The following is a 23,475-nucleotide window of genomic DNA, read 5'->3' on the forward strand; positions in this document are numbered from 1 at the left end:
TTGCCTCAGCCTCCTGAGTAGCTGGGATTACAGGTGTGTGCCACCATGCCTTGCTAATTTTTGTATTTTTAGTAGAGACAAGGTTTCACCATGTTGACCAGGCTGGTCTTGAGCTCCTGACCTCAGGTAATCCTCCTGCTTCAGCTTCCCAAAGTGCTGGGATTACAGGCGTGAGCCACCGCGACCGGCCTGAAGTTAGTTTTTTCCTAGTACTGGTGTATTTACACTTAGCCCACCAGTTAACTCTTAGTTTTTCTGTAGTTAATCACAATTTCAATATAAGCAAGGCCAAATCTCACTGGGCTTTTCTGGGTCCAGACTCTCCTCTGTTTTTTCCACATGTGCATACCTATGATAGTTTAATTTATATAGTAGTCACAGTAAGAGATTGACAGCAGTAACTGATAATAAAATAGTACAATTATAACAATTTACTGTAATAAAAGTTATGTTAATGTGGTCTCTCTGTCTCTCAGAATATCTTATTGTATTGTACTCAACTATTTTCAGACCAGAATTAGTTACAGCAATCCTAGGGGAAAAAACACAATGCCTAATTCAGCTAGTTTAAAGTTCATCTTGACCATAATCTTTCTTTCTTTGGGGAAAAAAATACATTTAAAGCAACCAAAGCTTCACCCTCACCATTTTTTAAATGGTAAAACACATATACATAAAATTTGCCATTTTAACCATTAAAATGTATATAATTCAGTAGCATGTAGTATACAGTAGTCCTCCCTTATCTGCAGTTTTGCTTTTCTTGGTTTCAGTTACTCTGTTTCCCTGAAGTCCACAATTGGAAACCCAGATGTCTGATGACATACTTGGTTGCAAGCAACTGATCCTAGTTGAAGCCAAAAGAAATTCATTGGCTCATGCAGCTGACAAGTCTGGACTTGCATAGCTTCAGAGTTGGCTAGATTCAGGGCCTGAAACTATGTTATCAGGATGTCACTTTGAGCTATGCTTTCTTCTTTGTTAACTTCATTTTCACCTTGGCTCTTCCTACATTGCAACAAAGATGGCACTGGCTTCGCTAGGCTGTGTGTGTGTGTGTGTACACACACAAATATATATACATATTTTTTTTAAGAGAGACAGGGTCTCTCTGTGTTGCCCAGGCTGGTCTCAAGCTCCTCACCTCAAGATATCCTCCTGCTTCAGCCTCCCAGGTAGCTGTGATTACAGATGCGAGCCACAGCATCTGGCTCTAGGGTATTATTTAGATCAGTACCCCATTATAGTAAATATTTAGTATATTTAAAATTTTTATTCTGGAAATTTGAATGTATGTAACCTACTATATTAGTCCGTTTTCATGCTGCTGATAAAGAGATACCTGAGACTGGGCAATTTACAGAGGAAGGAAGTTTAATAGAGAACTCACAGTTCCACGTGGCTAGGGAAGCCTCACAATCATGGTGGAAGGCAAGGAGGAGCAAGTCACATCTTACGTGGATGGCAGCAGGCAAAGAGAGAATGAGGAAGACACAAAAGCAGAAGCCCCTGTTAAAACCATCAGATCTCATGAGACTTATTCACTACCATGAGAACAGTATGAGGGAAACTACCCTCATGATTCAACTATCTCCCCCGGGTCCCTCCCACAACACGTTGGAATTATGGGAGTACAATTCCAGATGAGATTTGGGTGGGGATACGACACAGAGCCAAACTATATCACCTATATAAGCAAAAGCTCCATAAAGTCCTCAATTTTTAAGAATGTAAAAGATCCCAGGAACCAAAACTGAGAATCATAGATTTACGTCATGTGCCAATCCACAAAGCACACATAAAGCAAAGTCCAAACTCCTCTCTCTCCCTTATATCATAGAGGTTATTCTTTCCTGCGCACTCCAGTTTATATACCTTTAAATCTACCTACATAGTCACATATTAATATTCAGAAGGTAGAGAAATTCTTCCTAGGTATGTACTGACAATTTATAAACGTACAATGTTTCCACTTATTTATGTGGCTGTATATCTGATAAGAAAACCAGGAAGGAAAAAATTTGATTTCTAAAGAAAGCACTAATTTTTCTCCCTCCTGAAAAAAACAAAAACAAAAACAAAAGGTACACCATAGAAGAGAAGGGCAGTATTTTCTAGAAGAGGGAAAGATATTTAGATATGGGAAAGGAAAATGAGATTTGCTAAATCAGAAAGTAATATTAATTGCCCCAGAAGCTATTTGATTTCTTAAAAGCGCTCTGTCTGCAATGCCTTCAGTTTTTAGGATTCAGTATATATGTCAAGAAAAGATAGTTTCAAGCTTAAAAACTGACATGGATTGACTTCAAATGGACCTTTTGAAAGATCAAAAGCGTCGTGCTTTTCTACCGTTGTTCATTGGTTTCCATTTAACTAAAATTTATCTTAAAACCCAGTGTCCCCAGAAAAATATTTTTCCTTCAAATGTACAAAACAAAAATTATTTTGTTAACCTAAGTAATCTCATTTTCCCCAGGTTGACTAATAATTGGGGGAAATACAGTTTCTAGGAATGTTTATATCATGTTTTATACTTAAAATGAACCTTAAGTAAGTTTTCATGTTAGGAATCATAAGTGAATTTGTGAAAGAAGTAGGAAAGATGGATTTTTTAGTTGGCCTGAAAATTCTCAGTTTTACCATGTAATAATTATATGTCATATGTATCTGCCTGTGCATCTCCTGCCATGAATTGATTGGTTGCAGAGCAAGCCTCCCTTTCCAGCATGGGACCTTGTTCTCTTCCCATTTCCTAATAATTGTTGACTAAATACAGAACATATGAAGCAATAGGGACTTTGAATTGGTAGCAATGCAGGCTCCTTCCAAGGTGCCAGAGGGACCAATAGAGATTTTACTTGGTGCACAACAGATTACAGAAGCCTCTACCAATAAAAAGAGAGACATCTAAGGTGGTCATTGTTCGCATAAACAACACTAAAACTAGATTTTCTGGCTGGATCTATGAGTATAAGGCAAAATCTTGTGCATTGTCGCTTTCCCTCTTTGATTATTGTAATTCTAGACTAAAGATGAAAATATCAAGCTGTTGTTGGCCTTATTTCATTTAGGAAAGAAGTGTGACAAACATTACTAATCACTTTCTGGCAATGCAGAAAGGCAACTTTTTGGGGTAGAATGTTAGTCAATATCCTCTGCATAGCTAGAAAATCAAGATAAATGAGATAAGCTACAAAAATAGTCTACCCAAAGGTATGATTTGTAAATGTATTGCTGGTGATACAGGTTTTTCCTCAATTGACCTTGAACTTGAAAAGTATTGCCCATATGGGGTTAAGGTTATCAGAGATTTTATTCTCAGAGGAATATAATTAGAATATTATGAGTATAAATAAAACTATAATAATGATGTTTCAATCCCAAGTACTTTTTGATTACTAGTTCAGTTTACTATAACTTGATTTAGAGATCGGAATACCCTAAATATAGACCTATTCCCACCAAATTGTAAGGTATAGCCCTCTCTATAATTTAATATTGGATGTATCAGTTAATCTCTAGGGAGTTTAAGTTGCTTGAATAACTCTTTGACCTTTTGAATAAGTTGACCATATGAATTTGTCTGTACTCACAAAACTGAGATCCATTTCCTGGATTCACTGAAATGCAGACACTCATGAGGAGTCACCCAATCTAACTGATAACTTTATGCTGCCCTTATGAAAGTCAGAATCCAATATGAAGTCCTAAAGACAAAGTAGGATAACAGGCTATCCCAGTTTTGTGTTTTGAAAAAATTGAAAGGTTTAGAACATTTGATGGAAAGATGTTAAGCCTGACTAATAATGAACATAGAATGTAAATACTTTGACAATGGCAAATAATTCACTTTTTAAGAGGTTACAACCTCAGCTACCAAGTAAACTACTTTATTCCATGCGTTAGTTAAAAAAAAAAAAAAAAAGGAGGAGGGGGAAGGTCATATACTAATCCAAACTCATTGTAGTGGTTAAAAAAAAAAAAAAAAAAACATAATTTTAAAACATTCAAATGATGCTCTTTTAATTTAATTTTAAAATTGGGAATCTAAAGCCCTAAGGTTAAATGACTAGTTCAAGGTAATCAGTAGTACATTCAGATTTTATATTTTTATCTTTTGTTCTCATTGCTCTGTCTAATCCAATTGACTTGGAAAATCTCTCAGGACTGCCAGAATCTCCCAGGGACTAAATAAGTACCGGTGATGCCTTTCTTGAAACAATATAAATTACATACTCTACTAACTCAGTTGGTAGAATATGAAACTAATCACCTCAGTGTTTAAGAGCCCATTATTTTTGTGGTTAGGAAAGATACAAGTTAGATTGGAATATGAACTGGCAGTATTAATACCTGGGCTCCGGTAACCAGCTCTGGCCCCAATTAACTGAAGGAATTTAGACACCTTTTCAATGTATCTGAACTCCAGTTTCCTTTTTTGGAAAGCGAAGGAAACTTTATAGTTATTTAAAGTTCCTTCTAATGCCAAAATTCTGTGATTTCTTGTAAACCTTTTCCAGTGCAAAAGTACATTTAAAAAATTCATCTTTAAAATGCGTCTTTAAAGATTTAAATTGACTTTGAGAAAAAGAAGATTTTGAATTGGCTGGCTCACTTTGCTTATTACCAGAAAGTATGAGGGATTCCTACAGATTATGAAGTGTTTTGTGACAAATCAACTCTTCTATACTGACATGAGATAGGAAATTAATGACAACTTAGAGGAGAAGAAAATATCTGAAGATCTCAGGAACTATGATATAATCCAGTGGTAATTTACACAAAGCAGGACATCAGGAGACCTGGAACTTGGAAATTAACTTTCTGTGGCCTTCTACATGTCATTTACTGAGCCTCTTTAAAATGCTAGGCACTGTGTTAGGCAGTCAAATGAAAAGATAACAAGATAGAATCCCGGATTTCAAAGAGCTCACAACCTGGTGAGGAAGGTAGCTGGATAAACCAATAATTGCAATAGAATTCATTTAGTGCTATGACAAAAGTAAGAGAGCCTAGCAACAAGTCTCAAACCTGATTGTACATTAGAATTTCCTGAGAAGCTTTTAAAGCATATGGATGCTTTTGCCCTATTGCTCAGTTACCATAATTTAAATTATTTGGGGTGGGACCCAGTAGAATGCTATTTTTCAAAGCTCTTAAGGGGATTCCAGTACAGCTAGGATTGAGAATTAGTGGGATAGAAGGGCAGCACATTCAGTCCTTAAGACAAACAGGCAATGGTCATAGCTACAGGAGAGAAGTATCTTTCCACTTTGTGCATGGAGCTAATAGAACTCATGATACATGGGGAAAGAACTGTAAATATTAACAGTAATGTGGAGCTCAATGTGGAATGTATGAGAGAAGGGGTACATAGTGAAAAATGAGACGGAGAAGGTAGACAGGAGGCAGATCATTTATGGTCTGTGAAGGACCTTGGACTTCAGCAAGAAACCAGTAGGGGAGTGACATGATCTCATTTACGTTTTATAAAAGATAGCTTCAGTGGTACTGTGGAAGACGAATCAAAGGGATTGGAAGCAGGGAAACCAATTAAGAGGCTATGGTAATCCAGGCAGGAAGGAGGGCCTGGTGGAAAAAAAAAACAAACAAGGAAAAAACCACAGTGGTACTAGGAAGGTGGATGATACTCAAGGAATAGATAACAAGGAGGCAGAATCAACAGAGCATTTTGATGTTTTTGGTGAGAGAGTGAAAGAAGTCTGTGGTATGTAATTTTACTTATTTTGTGCCTACTTTTACTCATTTCCCGGTGGTGGATCTGTCCACAATTACATACTTCAGAAGTGGAGGGGAGTTCCTTTTTATGGACTTAGTAAAAACATATTGTATAATGTGGTTGAAATGTGGTCACTTCAAATCCAAAAGCTATCAAAATAATCAGAGGCTGTTTACAATCCCTAAATGACTACATTCCATACACGTTTAAGGCCAAATGTCCAACATTTCCACCCAGATTGGTGGGGGGAGAGAGGGAAAACAGCACTAAAACAAAGGTTTGAGAGATTTTAATTAACACAAATGGCTGTGCCTAGTCTTTAAATCTGTCCAAAGCAAATGGAGTGAAAGCCTGCTAATTCTTCAGTGCTTCATCTGGCAGTGACCTCAGAAAAAAGAGCCTCCCTCCTGCATCATCAGGCTGACTTCCTTTAGTTCCTTGTTGTTCTGTGTAGATCTTTGCTCCCAGAATTCTCTAAGACAGGAAAAAACAGAAGAAAAAGGACAGCTAAAATATTGAGTACCCTAGCACCCACTTTGCAAATCTCCTAAAATATTAAATTAGAATATATGTTAAGCAATGCATTCCAAAAATCTATACCCACTATCTACTCAAGCCCTTAAAATGATTTTTTTGTTTGTTTAAAGAAAGTAGTTCTCACCACTTGGTGTTCATTTCTGCCAGTAGTCACTCTGTCCATAGTTGTAGTGCCCATAGTACCTAAGGGAAAACATTAGGAAAATAAGAGCTTCTTTTGAGGAGGGGAAAAAAAAAAAGCAAAAAACTAGTTTTGTTTTGTTTTGTATCACTGTGGGTATTAGCACTGATGTGAATTTTCTGATTTTTTTTTTTTGAAAATAACTTTGTCAAACAATATTTAAGAAGTTAGAGTGGCAGACTATTTTTCTGTTTAGAGCTCATGTCCCACAGGGGGAAAATTCATTTAAGAATTATATGCAAGTAAATGAAAAAGTGGAATAATAAGTTGTGTGTATATATACATACCCTCAGATAAACCAGATAGATGTATTTCACAAAAATGGTCAATTGTAGATAGTGGAGAGTCAACAAAAGATAAAGATGGGGGAAGAGAAAGAGGAAGCAGAGAGAATGGCGGGCATAGGGTGAGAAGGGGAAGGGAGGCAATGAAAAGGAGAAAAAGGGAGAATTATAGGGTGCTCAATAGGACCCATAGTGAGTCTGTTCTAAATTAGAGTTGCCAGACTTAAATATGGGACTCCCAGTTAAATTTGAATTTTAATATAAACACCAAATAATGTTTCATATATCTCGTGAAATATTTGGGACACACATACTACAAATTATTTGGTGAAATTCAAATTTAATAGGGTATCCTTTTTTTATTTGCTAAATATGATAACACTTTCCTAGACATACTGCTGTACTCCTGAGTGGGTGATGCCCACAAATTATGGAATTTGTTGTCACCCATTAAAATAATATTAACAAGGGTACAGTTTATTTTGTCAAGCTTCAAAATTTATATTTAGGAAAAAAAAAAAAAGAATTTTTTCTCCCCCTGAATTTCTGTGAGGTCTTAAAGAAGTAAAAGAATGACTTCGTTTAGAAATTAACTTTATAACCTATTAATACCATAAACCTAACTTTGACATTCAAAAGGTTCATGTTGCCTCAAAGCTTAAAAAAGCCTGTACTTGAAAGCAACGGTACCACTTATCAAGGACCCGGATTTGAGCTAGCTGTGGTTTTCCGCCCCTGCCTTTCAACATTTTAGCTTAACACTACTATTTTCCCTTCAGCAGCACCTGCTGAAGTGTAGTTCAGCCATTAGGAAGAAAAATACTAAAGTGAAGTAAAGGTTAAAGCCAGGAAGAATGACTTGCTTTCAGAACAGAATGAGTTAGAGAGTAAATAAGGTTTCAAGAGTATTCATTTCCCACCTCGCTGGGCTTTCATCTGAATTTATAAGTGTAGCATGATACTCACATCCAACCTTCAGGTTTTTCTCAGAAGACCTCAAGGAAATGCTAAGAGTTGGTGGGGATAGAGGGGAGGAGAGAAAAGCAAAGCTGTCAGAATCAAATGTCTTAACACAAGTTATATCATTGCTGAAGATAAACCTCTTCTTTAAACACCAGGAGATATGATGGGAAATTCAGTTGAATTTAGAGATTGCTTAGCGCCTGTGCTCTCTAAGATAGGTGACTGCCAAAGTCCACAAACTTGCTTTCTGGACTCTGTAGAAGTTAGGGAGGGCCTACAATACACCCTGAGTCAAATTATAATTTTACACTGGTGGGAAAGTAAATCCTTTCAAATGTCACCTGTCTCCAGAAAGATCAAAAGTAAAGACTTCACCATAGGTGTAAACAGACTAAGTGATGCAGCATGCCAAAGAGATAACATGGATGATGGTAATGCCACATCCTGGGCATCAAGGGAATTCAAAAGTAGGGATTTGTTGATGTGTAACAAAATCAGTAATATTAGCACAGGATTGTATTTTGCCAGCTACACAGATCATACCACTGCAACTCAGCCAACCAGCACATAGGACAGTGGGAGGAGGAATTCTTGGCTAAGGGTACTGAGGTAAACCCTTCCTCTACTTGGAAATGCTTAGAACAGAAGAGCCTGTACCCTGATTTACTAAGAGGTGTGTCCAAAATTATATTCTGCCCTTTCTCTAAGACAGGTTTGCACAATTCAATTCTTTTGAAACTAGAGAAGAAGGAACAGTCCTATAACACTATTAAGTATACAAACTTCAAATAAACACTATCTTTTATTTTTCATTTTAGTGCCCCAATCACGTGATTTATCTGTGGTAGAAGGGAACCCTATTCTACAAGGATTGTGGAGGAAGTGGGCAGTGACTTTTTTGAAATGGAGAGAACTGTAGTACAGGGAGTAAAATACTAGGTAAAAATTATGCAGCAGAACACTGAGTTTAACATGGTCTAATCAAGGCTGCCAGTAATATACCTTGCTGCCAAAAGACTGTGTGATAAAACATCAAGAAATTTTTTCCTTTTTTCGTTTGATACATAAATGTGGCACCTTTTGTCCTGAGAGTAATAGAAGACGGATCTCTCCCACAGCATTTCATGGTTCCTGAATTACCACTCTGTGGACTTGAAGCCTGGATGTGGTTGGTGCCACCTACTGGGCTAAATACAGAATTACCAATCTCCTGCTCAACAAATTAACCTTAGGGAGTATGATTCTTCACTGTGAAGATTATACATTATAAACAGATAATAAATCTGGATTCAAATTATAGCGTTTAGATCTAGAAGAGGCATGAAGAGTCACATACTTCTACACATCCATTTTGTAGCATAATCTAGGGAATAAGGATTGAATATGGAGCCAGAAGCCTGGCTTCTCTGAGCTTGTTTCTTGTTCTATAATACCTTTCATAGAGTCACTGTGAGGGTTACACAAGATATTAAGTTGTCAACATACTCCATGTTAGTGTTGTTTGTATTTTTTTTTTTTTTTTTGCAGAGTCTCGCTCTGTCGCCCGGGCTGGAGTGCAGTGACCGGATCTCAGCTCACTGCAAGCTCCGCCTCCCGGGTTTACCCTATTCTCCTGCCTCAGCCTCCTGAGTAGCTAGGACTACAGGTGCCCGCCACCTCGCCCGGCTAGTTTTTTGTAGTTTTTAGTAGAGATGGGGTTTCACCTGAAATTAAATGACTTTCCCAAGTCATATAACTGGTGAGCCTCAGAGGAAGGCCTGCAACTCATGTATCTCAGTCTAAATTCAGTGCTTTTTTCCTTAAATTACAGTTTGCCAAAATTTGATGATGAGATGATTTTAGGTGGCAATTGGGATGAGTTTCAGTGTTGGAATGTGGCATTAAATACTATAAATCACAGTGAGAAAATTATTGCCTTTTCAATTATTTCAAACTTGATGGCATCAAGGAGAAAGTTGCAGTTTGGTGCTGACTTTCTTTAAAATTCTCTATGTCTTTTTTTTTTTTTTTGATACAAAGTCTTGCTCTGTCACCCAGGCTGGAGTGCAGTGGTGCGATCTCAGTTCACTGCAACCTCTGCCTCCCAGGTTCAAGCGATTCCCCTGCCTCAGCCTCCTGAGTATCTGGGACTACAGGCGTTTGCCACCACACCTGGCTAATTTTTAGTATTTTCTTGTAGAGATGGGATTTCACCATGTTAACCAGGATGGTCTCGATCTCCTGACCTCATGATCCACCTGCCTTGGCCTCCCAGAGTGCTAGGATTACAGGCATGAGCCACCGTGCCTGGCCAAAATTCTCTATGTCTTTCTAATCTCGCTTCCTAATGGAGATAAAATAGATCTCAGGCTTATGAATTTTTCTAGAACATTAAAATCTTGTTTTTTGTGTGTATTTATTATGAAGTTTGCCTTCTATTATGGAAAACTATATTGATTCTTCATTTAAAATAGTAATAAAAATTTTACTTTCAAGGAATGCATTTAGGAAACTAAATAAATCAACATAAACAGCAAATAATAAATAATAGCCCCAGTGATACATAAAGTTGGAAAATACTACAAAACCTACCATTAAGAAATTATTACTGTTGGTATTAACTTCTTTACATAATTACTTTTAAAATCCTTTATGAAGAGAATATTTGTCTTCTTTTCAATAATCAAATACTAGAGGTGAAAAAATAGGCCACCTAACCAAAATATAGGACTTCATTAGATTTCAAATCCACTTGGGCTCAAACAAACCTATAGAGTTTGAATATGTGTGTTAGAAAACGAAACTGGCCCATAATTAGTGCTAAATGAATGCAGAATCAATATAACACACTGATCCATTGCCTGTGGCTACATTAATCTGTGGTAACTAAGCAGTATGGTACCCTATCATTTAATTCTCCAGGAACATAAAAGGAAAGCAGAGAAAAGAAGGTGTGAATCTGTGGCTGTTCCAATTCAAAGTTGATTCAATGTTTTACATGCAAGGGGAAAAAATATCTCCTGAAACAATCAAGTTGAATGGAACCCTTATTTACTAATTTAGACTTAATTTGATTCTGGAGCTAAAAAGCTTTTCGCTCTTTCCCCTATAGATCCCTTGAGATGACCTTCAGCTAATTTTGAATGAAGTAAAACAGGGACCTATCTGTCTTCCTCATAACCCGCTTCTCCTCTATCTTTTAAATTTGTATCTTAATGATTTAATACTGCTTCTGGTTGCATTCCAGGTTTCTTTCCAATTTTATGCTGTCCAATTCTTATTAGAACATAAGTTGAAAGAAAAATATGCATGGAATACTGCCTGAAGGATAGTCAGTCCAGTCTTCTAGTTTTCTAAAATTTACCTGTGGATCAAGCCAGACCAGATAGTCTTATGTACCTGAATCAAATCATCTTCAGTCAATTCATCACTTAAAAAAAATTCAGATTAATATGTTTTTATCAGATTATGCCAAAGAACAGAGGAGAAACAACCTAGGAAATTTGGATTCTGAATTTATTTTGAAATATTGTTGAAGATATTAGCGACTATCATCACACAAACAATGTCCTGCCACCATTATATGGACCTGGAGGAGAAATTTCTCTCAGATTTCAACACCAGGAAAAAATGTTTCTCCTGAGCAATTAATTGGTTTGTTGTTATTTCATGAGTTTTGCAAATCCATGTTTCTTTTTACTGGAAAGTTCAGAACCAAATTTGTAGCCTACCTCTGCCAGCTGTACAGTACTCCCATTATGCATTCTTCTGTATTTGCCCAGCTTCAACTTATTTTCCCTTTTCTTTGATTTACTCATACATTTATTTAACCCTATGTGTTGACTGTGATTTTTATAAGCTGTTTAAGCCCTTTACAGAATAAGACTAAGAAATTAGAAACGTACATACTGATACTAATAGAACATTGTCATCCCTTGACCATGACTTCCCATTGCATATCCCTTTTAAAAAATGGAGTTCATATTCATAGATACTTGAAAATTTAAGAACCTTTTCCCTGTCCTCAGAGCCATCCCTATATTCTATTTTTTAATAAACTCTATTATTTTCTCTAATATTGCCATAAATTCTGTAGGGAAATCACTGAAACTCTCAGAGGGACAACTGGATGAAATTCACAACCATTGTCAGATGTCTGTCTCCTTGGCCTTCTGCTTTGAAGTAGCAGAGTCTATTCCAGCCAGATTAATAAGATCAAACAATTCTAATTCCTAGAAAAGGGGATGAGGTGGAAAGGAAACATTTTATTGAGTGCTAACTATGTATCAGCTACATATGCTAAGTATGTAATATATTACTTTATCTTTACAAAGGAAAACAATTCTCCTAGAGAGAATATTTGCCTTAGTACATAAGCTTCTGAGTCATAAAAATCATGATAGGCCGGGCGCGCTGGCTCACACCTGTAATCCCAGCACTTTGGGAGGTCGAATGTGGGTGGATCACGAGGTCAGGAGTTCAAGACCAGCCTGGCCAACATGGTGAAACCCCGTCTTTACTAAAAATACAAAAATTAGCTGGGCATGGTGTTGCATGCCTGTAATCCCAGCTACTTGGGAGACTGAGGCAGGAGAATTGCTTGAACTGGGACCCAGGAGGCAGAGGTAGCAGTGAGCTGAAGTCGTGCCACTGCACTCCAGCCTGGGTAACAGAGCAAGACCCTGTCTCAAAATAAATAAAGAAATAAAAATAATGAAAAAAATTGGTACTGTACTACTAACATTTAACTTACTATGTGCCAGGCATTATGTTGCTCACTTTACAAGTAAAGGTCTCCAATATAAAACAAACAAAACAAAACCTCAAACTGTGTACCTGGGATATTCTACCTACCTTGGGACCCAGGAAGATTTAAAATGCTTGCATTGGCTCAAAATTCTGCTGCAAATACAGTGATAATTTCAGATCATTGGCCTTCTGGTAGTTCTTCAAGGCTTCAATTCTCAGCTGAATCACTTTGCCATTAAAATCATTCTGAAAAGAACATTTTCCAAAACTACACATATAAGATTGGCTTCTCTGAATCCATTGTTACCTGAATCCTCTTTACTCAGAAGTTAAAAAGTAATTCCATCATGCTCAGTCTTTAAAAGTTGGGTAGAAAGTATTTGTGATTTTTCCCCATTTAGAATAGAACAAAATCAAGAACATAGGAAGAAATACCATTTATTCCAATTTCAGAGATAGGTACCTTCAGCTATCTTTCTATGACACATTTGTTTTAGTAGGGCAATTGGTAATCTAGGATGTGGGGACTGGGCTTCACAATATACGGCTAAAAACCTTTGTATTATATGAATGAAATTGCATCCTATATCCAGCCTTGGAAAACCTTAGTACCTGAAGGATATTGTTTTGTTCCTGATACTTGACCCATTCCATTTTCCTCTGTTGCTTTTCCTGGTGGAAGAAAGAGCCTCTGGGTGACAAAGCAAATTGAGATCAGAAATCAGTTTTCTCAATATGCTGCAAAAGACTTATAGCAAAATTATAGTGTCACAGATTTACTATTAAATTGACTTTAACTGCACGATTCTCTTAATTGGCCTCAACTGTACAAGCCACCCTCTAAAAGCCAAGTGAATAGAGTTATTTTCTGTTGGTGAGTTGGTTATGGGAAGATGAGATACAAACATAATACCTGAAAAACTGAATACATTTTCAAAGACAAATGAACAGGAGTTCTGACATCATTTAGCTGTTGCAGAGTTATCATTGTTATTATAGCTTCTCTCACTTTTTCCTAATATGATTTCCCAGAAACTTGTGATATCACTCTGAGTCAAATATAGTATCACAGGGGAACCAAATCTATAAAAATTGGTCCAAGAGCACACCATAGCTTAGGCAAATTACTGCAACATTAAAGTTTTCTGATTTACTGGTTCTAAAGGCCACTACCATTCAGAATGGCTGTACCACCTTCCTTATATCCTTCACTTTCTCTGCAAATGATTTCTCCAGTTCACTCTCAGTCTTCCTAGGTGATGAGGGGGATTTGGGAGCCTGGGATGAAAGAAGAGAGCTAAAGGGATAAGAGGTTCCAGGAAAGAAGTGCAGTGTCTCAGCAGGTCATAAATCTAATTAACCCTAAAAACTCAGGTCCTACCTTTCTGCCTACCCAAATTAGCCCTGATTGTCACCAGGCTGTTTCCAGCTGTGACATTGACAATCTTGAAATTTAAGTACATGCAGTCCACTTGCCTTTCCATCCTGCAAGTCTGCCTTGTTTTTTATCCGTGGTGCTTTTTGTTGATCACTGAGTTCTTCTGTCTCGAATGTCTGTGGAAAGACATTTTGGCAAAGCTTTAAAATAGTGGAAATTAAAGAGGGAAGTGGAAAACTAGTATGGGTCAAGGCTTTGGTTCCTGCCTGTCAGCAGCTTCTCAGGGCCTGGCATGAAACGTGTACTACCAAAGGGAGGTCAGAATGTAGTGAGCCCTTCTTTCATTCAGTCCCTTGAGTGTACCTTATAGGAATGAAAACTATTAGCTGGACCCTTAGCCAGTCACTACTCTAAGCTACTTACTGCATTACTCTACTTGTTTTCCTTACTGTACTACATTACAGACATTGTCATTTAATCTTCACAGTTCTTTGAGGACCATTTTTGTTTCCATGTTATAGATGAGAAAACTGAGACTTGGAGAGGTTATTTGTTTAGGGTCACACAGCTAGGAAAGTACAGAGTTGGAATTTGAACCAGATCTTTCTGATTCTGAAGCCTGTGTTCTTGACCACTAGGCTTGCTGCTCTTCTCCATGTCTTCTTACTAAAATACGAGTAGCTAAAGTTGATCACGAGTTAAGTGTATGGATGTCCCTTTTGAGAGCTCTGTAGAAGCTGGATTTAGATAGAGGAATTGTGCTGGCACATTTCCTATTACAAGGACTCGAGAACCCAAGAACTAAAACTTCTGACAATTCATAGAACTAATTTGTAACTGCCCACAAGAACCTGGAGCAGATCTCAATACGAGATGCAGGGCTTGGAGGTATTCTGATTATTTGTGGAAAAGTGAGATGAAAAAAAAAAAGACAGAGATCACACTATATACCTGTTTATATCACAAGACACAATCTACTCTTCTAGTTGCATAGTCTGTGAAGAAGCACTTGGGTCCCAAGGGATTAGTCTTGGACAAAGTCTTAGACAAGGAACAAAGGAATTCCCTGTCCCCTTCCCCCTACTCCCTGGCTCTGGTTTCCCAGCAAAAGGCCCTAATATTTTTATCTTAAACAATGCAGTGATTGTTGTAAAATTATAGGGGCATTAGAATTAGGTATTCATTTGTTTATTCATTCAACTTATATTTATCGATTCTCTACTATGTTCCAAGCATTGTGCTAGGAGCTATAGATTCAGACAAAGCAATCAAGATACCGAAGGAGCTTGAGAAGATACAGAGGAGTCAGGGAAACAAGAAACAATTAAAAAAGTAATACTACAATAATAATAATAATTTTATATTATAAACAGTGCTATTGAGCACATGAGCAGAGTTATATAATAGAAAAGAGGAGAAAGATGCCCTACTTTACATGGAGAAACAAGGATGGCCTCTCTAAGGAGATGACATTTAAGCTGAGACCTGAAGGATGAGAATGAGCCAACTATGAGAAAATAGCATTACAGGCAGTAGGGAAGATGAGCAAAATCCTTGAGATAGGAAAAGGCTTGGCATAAAAAGTTGCATAGAAAGCAAAGGAAGGACATCTATGAGAGGAAACTGAAGAGTGGGCAAGAGCCAGATTATGCCACAATTAGTGACTGTAAAGGTTTTTCATAAGAAGAGTAACATGCTTTGTTTTAAAAAGTTCACCTTGTCTAATGTGTAGAGAATGGATTGGAATGAGGCATGGTGGAAGCAAGGACATGAAACAATGAGGATGGGGGCCAGAGGAAAGGGAGGTTCTTTGCATTGTGATCTGTAGGGCAATACTTTCAATAGATCTTTAGAGGCACACCTTGTTCCATAGCATCTCCATTTCCTTCTGAAGCATCTTGTTTTTCCTTTCCTGTTGGAGGGGGAAGAACCAAACAAACAGAAGCATGTATTTGTCCAGCCATTGAAGTGGGTTTGGAAGAAGTTACTAGATAATGGTGGGAAAGGGTCCAGGGACATAGTAAACCACAGAGGAAGGCAATGAATGGGTCTAACCCCAAATCCAGGAGCATAAGAGATGTTGATGATGATGATGATGATGATGATGATGATGATAAAAAAAAATCCAAGTTATTTTATAAGTAATAACTTTAATTGTAATAATCGTGAGATAATATCTATAGAAATGAGTTCCTAACACTTAAGATGTTCTTATATGACCATTTCTTGGGGGCTTAGACCACTAATTTTTAATTTTTAAGATCCTTTACATTGCTGATTAAAAGAAAATCTTACAAGAATCCCATAGAGCAAACTATTTATTTTCTTTTACTTTGATAGGTATTTTTCTATTCTTTATAGCAGATATTTTACTATTCTTTCTGAAACATGAAGAGTTAATATGGTCATATTCATTAACTCCCTAGATAAAAAGTTTTTAAAAAGTCAAAGAATAGAATTTTTGCTAGCTAGTCCTGTTCTTCCCAACATTCCATCTGACTCCCTTTGGGTCACCCTGGACTTTCTAGATCAAGGAGATATATGTGTTGGAGCATCAGATGCCAGAGATGAGTACTCTGTGTTTCTCTCCATATCTGACACTGCAATGGAATTGATCCCTATTCAGGAGGCTGTTGCTGGAGTACCTCCAACTTCTTACCAGGTTCTGTTTCATCTCCTCTGCTTCCTTAAGGAGCTCCATGACCGAGGATTCCTCACACCCCTTCCCTGCCATGATCTGCCTCATGATCTGAAGACTAGAAGAAAGAGAGGCATCATAAAACATACATACCTTCTTAAGGGTAATACAACCAGTCAGAAAGTACTCTACCATGAAAGTTAGATGGGGACTGAAATCTCAGGAGTTATGGAAGCCCTTCTGGTAATAGAAGATCTCTATAACTAAGATGTTTCCATTTCTAATTGACATTTGCCTATCTATGTGCTCTAGAATGAATTCTGTGCTCTTTAATGCTTAAAACTTAGGTCTCCAACAGCCAGGGAGAGTCCTTTCCACCCCCTCGGAAGAATGTTGCAGTGTGTGACTTTTGGGAGAAGAAGGGGTAATTCTACCCCCTTTTTAAGAAGAGGTTGAAGAACCTACAGTCTTCTAGGATAAATCCCAGAGTTATTTCCTAACCCATCTCTGTCCTCTGTCCACTTTCTCCCACCTCCATGCTTATTCATATAAGGACATTTGAGTCTATTGGGGAAGTCACTGATATCCTTTCGCAGCCCCAGAGAATGCAAGCCATTCAACTAGAACGAAATCTGAATCAAAATCAAGTCTTTGTGAGAGAGAATATTCCTGAAAGGCGTAAATTATTTTATGTTTGTGTTCTTGTACTTTTTTCTCCCCAGTTCTAAGGAGAGAACACAATTCTAAGCCTTTGTGTTTCTTGCTCTGCGAGAAGTCTGTATTGCTGAGTTGTAAGCAGCTGGTGCTTGACCACAACTTTCTGCCTGGGTTTTGTTCTCCAAAAATATGAGTCCTTTAAGATGCTTATGATAAGGATGTAGAATAAAGGTAGACTCACTGAGGTGGGATGTTCTGAGACTAGAAAGGAAACAGAGTTTGTGGGTCTCAAGTACAGTGAGTGCTCTGGTAAAGAGTTAAGACTTCAGCTGCCTAGTATATTTAGAGAGGCCGTGCCTTAATTCAGAGGGCTCCTAGGCTTAGAAAATACTGCCATTCCACTGCTTGGCATAGAAAAAGCAGAGTTATTTATTCTAAAGTGATCATGCACAAGAAAGCATCTGTGTGGCCATGGTAAACTAATGCTATTAAAGGCCTTTCACTACTTCTTGGATGGGTAGCCTGGGGAGGAAGAGTTATAACTAGCCCCATGAAATAAGGGCTGAGTCATGTTTAATTTACTAAAAGAAAATAAAGGATTTGTTGTCACCCTGACTTGGTAGTTACAAATTCTTTGCCTACTACAGCTGAATTTCCAAACCTTTTAGTAATTGACAAAACAACATTTGTAAGTAATTATTCCCAGTCCTATGGAGATTAAGTTCTCCAGCCTTTTTACCTCTAGGAATCCAGAGTAAGAGCCCATACCTCCTTTGTTTTTCCTCCAAGTTAGACATTAACTTTTGGAATAAGAGGTTGTTTTTATCTTCTAGAGGTTTGAGCATCTCTAGCAGTTCCTGCTTCCTTAGCATTAAGTCCTCATTTAATTCCTTCAAGTAGTTGTCATCTATTTTAGAACTTCTGTGGGAAGAGGCACAATAATATCTGCCTTTAGCCTGGGTTGAGAGAGAGAAAGAGAGAGACCCTCTTTTCTATTTAGCATCTTCCATCAAAGACTCACCTTATTTTTGAGGGCAGGTAAGATCCTGGAGAGTTTGCACCACTTGTCATCTTGAAGGGTAACTTCTAAGAATAAAGAGGCCTTCCTGAAAATATGTGCCTGTTTTCCTATCCAGTTAAGTCATCATTTTTGTGCTGCTGTTCTCGAAACTCCTGCTGCAGTGGACTGATCTTAGCTACAGCGGACTGATCTTAGCCACAGCGAGGTCACAATGGCCCTAATACCACATAATCAACAGGTCTTTAAAGTAATTTCAACATCAGTGGCAATTTGTTGACTGGAAATACTAACTACATCTGATCAGTTCTTGCCTTAGATCTAGGCAAATGACAAAGTTCTATTCTGAAGTCTTTGAATGAATAGGATGGAATCACATCATATCTACATTATGGAATTCCTTTTGTGTTAGAAAATGTTGGACTGTCAAAAACAACTAATCAACACTAGTTGTTTGTAACACTACATTTACTACAAAATGTAAACTAGATTGTAACACTAGATACAATCTAGTTGATTGTAAACAACTAATCAACATGTTCTTTCATGGCAACAAACCTCTGTGAAATGCCACTATCTGTAAAGCACAGTGACAGATTCTGCAAGTAAAGAAAAGATAAAGACACAGCATCTACCTTTTGGGGACCTCAGGAGGAAGAAGGAATACTTCTAAGAGACTTTTCTTTAAAAAAGAGGTCAAACAGGCAAATACAAGGTATGGATATAATAGAATAATATAATATATGAGCCACTGTCATTATTTTTCAATCTCTAAAACTTGATATTACATAATGGCAGGTAAAAGAATATTGGACATGTAGCAAGAGGATTTAATTTGTGAAAGATTCATATCATCAGTATGTCCTTCCATAACCACATGCTTTCCTGAAAGATTGTATAATAATTCTAGCCTCCCTTCAGGATTTTCTGGTTCTGCTTCTATTTTCTTCTTTATTATAATCACATTTCTTTTGGAACTTAAGATATCTTGTCTTCATCTATGTCACTTATTGGAGATAATCCAGTTATACATTTGTGTTTTTCATGCCCTTTAAACACAGTTTTAGAGCAGAATTTTTAGTGACGGTCTCAAAGTGAGTTAAATCATGTCAATGTCAAGTATTAACTGAACACTTGCAGCCATTTTCTAGGGGTATTCTCCAAAGTAACTTAAACCCTTTGTCTTGTGGGAAACATTAAAGGGAGAGTATTGTAATGGAAATAACACAAGATTTAGTTTGTCAGACTTTGGTTTGGATCTCAGCTTCACCGTGGGTAGTGAGCTGCTTGTGAGCAAGTTACTAAATTTTCTGAGTCTTAGTTTCTGCTTTTGTAAAATTGAGAATGGCAGTATTGACCAGAGAGGTTCGTTGTGAGTATGAAATGTAATATTATATACAGAGCTTGGTTCATGTTAGGTGTTCCCATTTTAGTGAGTTTGTGTTTATTTGGTTTGGGTTTAGGATTGCTTAATGCCTCAATTAAGTGGTCAGATACAGAAAGAGTGATTTATATGAGGCTAATGAAACTTAAACTTTAGAGCCCTTTATTTTCACAGACCTCTTCCAAAGGCCCTGAACCTCATTTTGTATTCATAATTTTGTATTCTCTTTTGGAAAGAGAGATCTTTTGGAACACAGATCTCTCCAAATTATGTGTTTTAGGAGCCCACAAAACAAAGACCTGCTTCTGGTTAGATGGGATACATAGCTCTCCTAAGTATCCTCTACATCAAAACTTCTTTGGTAGTCTCTACACATACTTCTCTCTTTTTTTGAGACAGAGTATTGCTCTGTTAGTGCACTGGCACAGTCTCAGCTCACTTCTACCTCCACCTCCCGAGTTCAAGCAATTCTTGTGCCTCAGCCTCCCAAGTAGCTGGGATTACAGGTGTGCACCATCACACCCAGCTAATAATAATGTATTTTTAATAGAAATGGGGTTTCACCTTCTTAGCCAGGCTGGTCTTGAACTCCTGACCTCAAATGATCCACCTACTTCAGCCTCCCAAAATGCTTGGATTATAGGTGTGAGCCACCATGCCCGGCCTACAAATACCTTTACAACATATATATGTCACTTGTAAGTTTTGTATGATACGTGGTGTAATATGATGTTAAATTAGGACAGCCATATCAAATCATACATAATTCACATTGGTTGCCCTGGGAATTTCCATGAAAAGTTTGGATTGAATGAGGGTGAGAAAACTCCTCGCAGTTAAAAAAAAGAAACTGGCTGGATGAATTATCATTAGTAGCATTAGTAGCATCTTTGACTGCATATGTGACAGGTGGCAGCAAATAGTAGAGGACAAAAATGGCATTGATCACTAAAGTATTGCCTCTAAATTACATGTTGTGACACTTGGTTGGCAGAACTATGATAGAATTTTGAAACATTTAATGGGCAGGTAGCATCCCAACTTACCTTCATTTCTATTCTTGATTATGAATGATTATGAATGATTCAAAGAGGAAGAGCACTTTTTTTTTTTTTTTGAGACAGAGTTTTGTTCTTGTTGCCCAGGCTGGAGGGCAGTGGTAAGATCTCGGCTCACTGCAACGTCCGCCTCCCAGTTTCAAGCGATTCTCCTGCCTCAGCCTCCCAAGTAGCTGGGGTTTCAGGCATGAGCCCCTATACCAGGCCAACACTTGCTATTTTGATGTGCTGTTTTCTATAGCCAATCAGCACCTTTTATTTCCTGACATTCCAAAGCCCATTTGTTAACTTGCAATATTAATTCCTAGGAGAATATTTGCCTTGTAATAATGTATATAGAGTTTGTAGTGAATAGCTTAGAAACCAATGAACAGTATTAGGGGATAATTGATGCATGATAATGATCCCCTGGAACAGGGGGAAGGGCACATTAAGATGTAGATGACCATTAGATGTGGGAGGAAGGGAAATTGAATACAAATTTTTTCTGATGTAGGAAGTTAGGTCATCTCTTGATTGAGGAGGTATAGCAGGAAACCTCAGAAGAGTAATAACATGAGATTTGGAAGAGCACCTGAGCACTGGAAAAGGAAGCCAACCAGGCAAGAGTAAAAGGATTGCCAAGTAGTGCAAAGGGTAAAGGTGAATTTGGAAATTGCAGATTTGGCATGGCATGAATCAGCAATTACACAATTTTCTCCAGCAGTACTTGGCAAACTAGAAGCAATAGTAGAGAGAACCAGATGGTTGTTTGATTCTGAGCTGGGACTTGGCAGAATAGATAAGCAGAAGTTCAAGAGAGCACTGAGAGTACTGGTGAGAGTATCCATCAAAAGGTTGATCATAGTGTTCAAGCTGAGCAGGGAAGAAAAGGAAGGGGGTGGCTAAGAGAGGGAAAAACAGACCAGGGTCTGATATTGTGGCCTGTGGGGGTGAAAGAACAAAGGTTGTGGTCAAGTAATATAGTTCTTATGTATTAACTCATGGAAACTCATCACTGTTTAGGTAAATTATAGGAACACTTCATAATTTTTTTCTGCAGTAAATTTTCTATCTGTTGCTTCCCGTCACAGCATAATATTCACTGAAATTCATGTGGTCTCTTAAAATAGGCCTTATAACAAACTAGTCACAATGACCTCATCCAACATTATAGCATTTGACTTTAGTATCTGTTGAGAAAACGTGTGGTTGCTCTACAATTAGAGAACTTGGAGCAATACCATTTTAGTGTTAGTTTTGCCAGTGGAAAATCAGATTAGTCTAATTAAGCCAGGTCTCCAAGAGTAGACGCAATTATTTTCATATTAAACAAAATACAACAAAAAAGGAGATGCTTTCCTATCCTCAGCTTTGTTTGTGGCAACAAAATTACGGAATTCCTCAGGGAGAAAACATGAGGACCGTCTGGTCCTGTCTGACCCAGAGCCAGTTCAACCCTTCGGGGAATGATAAGAATTTCATTAAAATAAGGAGAGAAGGACTGGCAAAATCCTAACAGCAAGCTTGTTGGCTCTTAAAGATCTCCCACATCTTTCTGATCTTAAAGATCTCCCACATCAAACAGCAGTTTGTTATGAACACCTTGTTGGCTCCTTCTCCTTAACTCTTGCTATAGCTATCTCAAGTCAGGCTATACCTACATTTAGATTAAATCCAGGGAGTTGAGAAGATTGAGATAAATGTTGGGACACTTTAATTTTCTGTAATATTATTGAAGTCTTTTTGAAAGTAATTCATTCTCTCACTGTGTTCAGATACATTGCACAGTGGTCTTCAAACAGGTTTGTGAACTTTCCTCAAGACTTTTTGAGAAATGTGGAAGCAAGAATAGTTTTTAGAAAAGCTTTTCTGAGATCCTCAATTTCCACAAATATTCTTTACTAAAGTGAATCTGCCTGAGAATGTCCCTTGGCCTCTTTTCCCACCTCCCATTTTCCAATCACGCTTCTTCCGCTTGTTAAAAGAATGGAATACCTTTCAACCATCTGGAATCTTACTTGGGGTTAGTTTAATGTCCTAGAGGCTTTTACACATCCCTTTTACACATCTAGAGCATTAAACTAATCATATTTCAGAATGTTGATGCTGGGGTTAAAGACAGTAAATGGCTATTAATGACTGGATTACAAATTCTTTTGCAGGTTAGGTGATTTCCAATTCTTTGCTATTAACAAAATTGAAGGAAGACCTAATAAAATTGTCAGCTTCAACTTAATAAAATTAAATTTTGATGATAAATTGTCTATGATTTTGGGTTTATAATTCAGAAGAAGTTCAAAGATTTGAGTGACATTGCTATAACAAAACACTTTCCATTCCCATCTCCTTATTTATGTAAACACTCAGTGAGTATTATATGTAAAGCAAAGCATATGAACAAAATTGATGCTTAAGCTTGTCTTATTCTAGTAATAAATAATATTCACCAGTGAATACATGAACTAACCAGAGGACAAACCAGCCTATGCATCAAATTAATAGAAGCACTTTCTAAAAATTGTTATAATTAAAAATTAGTTATGAAATATATATAATATGTATGTTTTTGTTAATTGTATACTAATAACAATTATAATGCTAACTTAGTTCTGAAGAAATGTTAATACATTAAGTCTTAATGTCACAAGAACTAAAACAACAAAATTTCAATGTACTTATTTTGCAGAGAACCATGATGGGATGTTAAAAAAGACTTTAAAGCTTAAAATACATTGCATTAGAATAAATTTCTGTGGGGAGAGTGTAATGGAAACATAAGTTCAAGGAGAAAATGTAAAATTTTTGACTGTTGTAGAAGAGTTTTTCATATATTTACATTTCATTGAGTATGAGTATTTAAGACTCACTGGATACATTTTAAGGTGATAGATGAGACTTATTTGAAAATATCAATATTACAATAAACC

General features: G+C 37.2%; 1 protein-coding gene across 1 annotated transcript; it reads right to left on the minus strand.

Moving 5' to 3' along the window:
* Window positions 1-6,094: 6,094 nt before the first annotated feature.
* On the minus strand, window positions 6,095-18,309 carry LOC105517257 (uncharacterized protein C14orf53-like). Its single transcript, XM_011949748.1, is given in 11 exon segments — window positions 6,095-6,214; window positions 6,402-6,460; window positions 12,539-12,559; window positions 12,562-12,679; window positions 13,046-13,105; window positions 13,628-13,711; window positions 13,910-13,987; window positions 15,673-15,723; window positions 16,471-16,567; window positions 17,875-18,027; window positions 18,128-18,309. Coding segments are annotated over 11 exon segments (891 nt in total). The 5' UTR covers window positions 18,178-18,309.
* Between the last annotated feature and the right edge of the window lie 5,166 nt (window positions 18,310-23,475).

Source organism: Colobus angolensis, unplaced genomic scaffold (assembly GCF_000951035.1).
Source record: "Colobus angolensis palliatus isolate OR3802 unplaced genomic scaffold, Cang.pa_1.0 Scaffold3, whole genome shotgun sequence".
Lineage (NCBI taxonomy): Eukaryota > Metazoa > Chordata > Mammalia > Primates > Cercopithecidae > Colobus > Colobus angolensis.